Genomic DNA, 5,226 nt, shown 5'->3' on the forward strand with positions numbered 1-5,226 from the left:
ATATATATATATATATATATATATATATATATATTTATTTATTTATTTTTTCTTTTTTTATGGGAAAACCATAAAAGTTGTGAGATTTGTGAATTTTTACTTTTTATACTTATTAACTCGGTTCTTTTAATACAACACATTAATAGATTCACTTTGATCTTTACTTCAAGTTTAAAATGAATCTAAAGTGACAACAAAACTCTTCAGTTATAATCTCTGTTATTACATGTTGGTATATATAAACTCACTAAATTCTTTTGGTTATTTGGTTTTGTAAATTTAAGTTTCAACAAAAACTTAGGAACAGTGATTACGATGAATTAAAAAAAAAAAAAAAAAAATACAATTGAGTCCTAAGACCATTATAACCCACCACATACAATACCACATTACCAAATAGCAAAAGCAGAAAACCATAATATTAGCAAAAGCAAAAACCTTAGGATCCTCATTCCAGGAAGAAAGGGACAAGGTTTTAAGATTTGTCTAGATTTAGGCAAAACACTACTTATGCATTATAAAGAAAGGATCATATCATCTCAGAGCAGATCTCCTATTTCTTAAGCTCCATGCCGTCCGGAAGGGTGCTCTCGATTGTCTTAGTCCCAACCTCTTGCTAAGTTTGTTGACAGAACTGTCCCAGTTTATTCCACCTGTTCATTATCCAAAATATCCAAGAACCGTAAATGAGTCAATCAAACGGATAAACACTATATATGACAGTCTCCATAAAAAGAAAAAAAAAAGACCAGAATATAGATAATACTCACAAATGATTTTCTCATCGCTCGCCTCATATCCTCATCTGCGTTCGAGTATTATCTGAATATACACCGTATAAGAAAAAATTCATGTAATTTGCTATGGTGAAATTGGTGCTGCAGGCGCAGGGGTAAGATCAATTTCCGCTACTGATGGTGCTGTCGAACTCGAAGGCAAAGTTGATGGCACCGATTGAACCAAATCTTTCTCTTCTTCTGAAAAAAGATATTAACAAGTTCCATAAATCGAAACCTTTTTGAATATTAATAACATATCAATATATTGGCACTATAGCAAACAACACAATCACTCTTAATTTAAACTGAATAAACCAGAAAACAAGAACAAAGCATTAAGAATATACCTAATTCGCAGATCGCATTCATCTATCAACTTCTTAAATTTGGAGTCACTCGGTGTGATGGCAGCGCCCTCCTCAAGCTTCGTACAAGCAGTTCTACAAATACTAAAACCAAAATATGAACAAAGGAATTAATAACTCGACAAATATATACTACAAATGTAGACGATATAAACTGCTAATATGACAAACAAAGGAATCAGATAGAATTTAATTCTCACTATAGCTTAAATACATGGCTAACAAGTAACAATGATGCATAGGAGGAAAAAGCAATATTGTACCCTTTTCTCCAACCATAAAATTTGTAAACTGCTTTTGAGCGTAAAATTTGTAGGGAACTAGGGATATGATTTAATTATTATTATTCATCAAATTACACCAAGAATCCAAATCAAACGGGTGAAATGATGTGAGGATGCTCTTATGAAACCTCGCATGGTAGATTGGTAAAGAAGATCACTTTTCGTGAGATTTAATATGGAGTCGGGTCCATATGTTACACTAGGATTAACGAGTACCTAAATTGTAGAAAATAGCCGCTAACAATCATTATTCAGACCATCACTAATAAAAATGTCAAATGGATTTTATTGTATTTTTGAAAAATTAGAGAAATGTGAATCAAAATTAAATTAACTAAAAATAGGAAACAAATGGAGAATATATACGTGGTCAATTAAATTTCTATTTTTTCTTCATTTCTAACTGATTTGTAGGCATTTTTTAACCAAGAAGTTCGGGTCTATGTCCTAATATTTTGCTAGTTTTTATAGGCAATTGTATGTACTACATTATATATTTCTAATTTTAGAAGAAGAAAAAACTCTATATACAACAGTTAGATGATAGTGTACATATGTTAAGCATTCCATCAAAAAGAAAGAAACCAAAAAGTGAAAATGTCTATAGGTGTAAATGCCAATGGTTTCATCACTTATTTGGGGCTTTTCTTGATATTGACAGGTATTGTATATTGTTGATATATGAATTTTGTCGAAGTCTGATTTATTTTTGTGTTTGATAGTCATACTATTGTGTATTATTTTCAAATAAAACATGATATCTATTACAAATCTCTAATTCTAAATGCTAACCGCAAAAATAAGAAAACTTCCATTTGTATTCTGAAATTTGCATATACACTTTAAAAAATAATTTATTAAAAAAATGTAAGAATTTTTTTTTAATATATTCATTTTTAACTTTTCACATAAAATAACTCAATGGAGATTGAAATAATTTATGAACTATATATATATATATATATATATATAATGTTTCTATAAACATGTAATTAAAACAAACATATGTATTTTTAATCAACTTTTTAAATGTTTTTCATATTTCGATCAACAACGTAGCAGGAATGTCAAGAGGAAATGCTCAGTTGCCATGTAAAGAACACCGAATCGCATACAAGAGGCCTGGTCTTTGTTATGTAGCTATGCCTTTTGGCACATGCAATCAAGATTGCAAGCTTGCTGGTGTTTATAAGTATGGTTCATGTTCATCTAGACGAACGAAATCAGGCGGCAGAGAATCAAGATGTGTATGTTACGGTTGCAAACAGGTGTAGACCCGAAAAATCATACATGCAACAAAATATTTTAATTTCATTATTATATATCATCCATCAATAGTATAAACTTACGGTTACATGCTTTTTTGTTGTTTATCGCACCAATATATGTGAAAATATACGCTCAAAAGCAATTTACAAATGTTATGGTTGTAGAAAGATATATAATATTACAGCAATCAATACAATCACTCTTAGCATGTAAACCAAATCAACCAGAAAACAAGAACAAAGCATAAAGAATATACATGTGATTTGCAGATTGCATTCATCTATCAACTTCATACATTTGGATTCACTCGGAGCGATGGAAGACCCCTTTTCAAGAGCTGTTTTCTTAGTCTGATACTCTTCAAGCTTCATACAAGCAGTTCTACACATACGAAAACCAAAATATGAACAAAGGAGTTAATAACTTGACAGATATATACCACAACTGTAGACAATTATTAATTCTGCTAATATGACAAAACAAAGGAATCAGATAGAATTTTTAATTCTCACTACAACTTAAATACATGACTAACAAGTAACAATGATACATAGGAGGAAAGAGCAATACTCTACCCTTTTCTGCAACCATAACATTTGTCAACTGCTTTTGAGCGTAAAATTGATAGAATTGATATATTGGGATATGATTTAATTATTATTATTCATCAAATTATACCAAGAATTCAAATCAAATCCGTGAAATAATGTGCGGATGCTCATATGAAATCTCGCATGCTAGATTGGTGAAGGAGATCACTTTTCGTGAGATTTTGTATGGACTCGGGTCCATATGTTACACTAGGAGTCCAGGATTAACGAGTACCTAAATTGTAGTAAAAAATAGCTGCTAACAATCATATCCACACAATCACTAATAAAAATGTCAAATGGATTTTGTCGTTTTACTTTTAACATCACCTAATATTTACATATTGTAAAACAAAATATATATATATATATATACATACTTTTATTTGTGAAAATTTAGAGAAGTGCGATTTAAAATTAACTAGAAATAGGAAACAAATGGAGAAAAAATTCGCGGTCAATCAGATTTCTATGTTTTCTTCATTTCTAACTGATTTGTAGGCATTTTTAACCAAGAAGTTCGGGTCTGTGTCCTTATATTTTGCTAGTTTTTATAGGCAGTATGTACTACATCAAAATTTTCTATTTTTAGGAAAAAAAAATCTCTATATACAATCGTTCGATGATAGTGTACAATAGTTCTATATGTAAAGCATTTCATCAAAAGGAAAAACCCAAAAAGTGAAAATGTCTATGGGTGTAAATGCCAATAGTCTCATCACTTATTTGGGGCTTTTCTTGATATCGACAGGTATTGTATATTGTTGATATATGAACTCTGTCGAAATTTGATTTATTTTGTATTATTTTTAAATAAAACCATAATTTCTATTACAAACCTCTAATTCTAAATGCTAAACGAGAAGATAACAAAAAATTTCATTTGTGTTTGAAAATTGAGAATTTATTAGAAATGTCTTTTTGAGATATTTTTTTTAAAAATGCTCCTCTCATGTTCATCTAGACCAACGAAATCAGGCGGCAGAGAATCAAGATGTGTATGTAACGGTTGCATAGAGGCGTAAACCCGAAAAATCTTACATGCAACAATGTATTTTAATTTCATTATTATATATCATCTATAAATAATAATAAAAAATTACGGTTACATACTTTTTTGTTGTTTATAGCACCAATATATGTGAAAATGTACGCTCAAAAGCAGTTTACAAATGTTATGGTTGCATAAAGATATATATAATATTAGGGAAATACATTTTCCCTTTTAAATATAACCTTAAAAGTGTAAATAATTACCTCACAATCTTTTTGTATAAAGTTTAGTTTTTAAAATTAATAACTCGCACGATCATTACACGTATCAATTTTTGTTGATTAGAGATTTGCTATGTATAAAACAAATATTTTTAAAAATAAATTTTTCAAATTAAAAAGATAATTATTAAGAAGTCTCGAAAATATATAAAAAAAAAATTAATATGTATATAAAAATATAATATTGATTCAAATTTTAAGTTACTAATTCTCTAAATATACCATCATTAATTAAACTTGGTTCTACTATTAAAACTTGTTTTTTGTTTTAATCACGATGAAATTATGAATATTCAGATGAAAAAGAAAAAAAAATTGGATTCCCTAAGAGCAGATGCAAAAGCAGAAAGCCATATTTAGCAAAAGCAAAAACCTTAGGATCCTCATTACAGGAAATTACAGGAAGAAAGGGATCAAGTTTAAAGATCTGTCTAGCTTTAGGCAAAAAGTCACAAATGCATTAAAAAGAAATGATCATATCATATCACATCAGATCAGATCTCCCATTTCTTGAGCTCCATGCCGTCTGGAGGAGTGCTCTCGATTTTCTTAGTCCCAACCTCTTGCCAGTTTGTTGACAGAACTGTCCCATTCGATTCCACCTGTTCATTGTCCAAAATATCCGAGAGAACCATAAAATGAGTCAACCAAACGGACAAACTAT

General features: G+C 29.6%; 1 protein-coding gene across 1 annotated transcript in view; it reads right to left on the reverse strand.

Annotated features, from left to right (window-relative positions):
- Positions 4,892-5,226, reverse strand: part of LOC104722654 (protein SGT1 homolog A-like) — a 3,139-nt gene continuing 2,804 nt past the window's right edge. The window contains exon 10 of the mRNA XM_010440855.2: positions 4,892-5,192. Coding sequence (XP_010439157.1) covers positions 5,057-5,192 — 136 coding nt within the window. The 3' untranslated portion in view covers positions 4,892-5,056. The remainder of the gene's footprint in view (positions 5,193-5,226) is intronic.

Source organism: Camelina sativa, chromosome 11 (assembly GCF_000633955.1).
Source record: "Camelina sativa cultivar DH55 chromosome 11, Cs, whole genome shotgun sequence".
NCBI classification, from domain to species: Eukaryota; Viridiplantae; Streptophyta; class Magnoliopsida; order Brassicales; family Brassicaceae; genus Camelina; species Camelina sativa.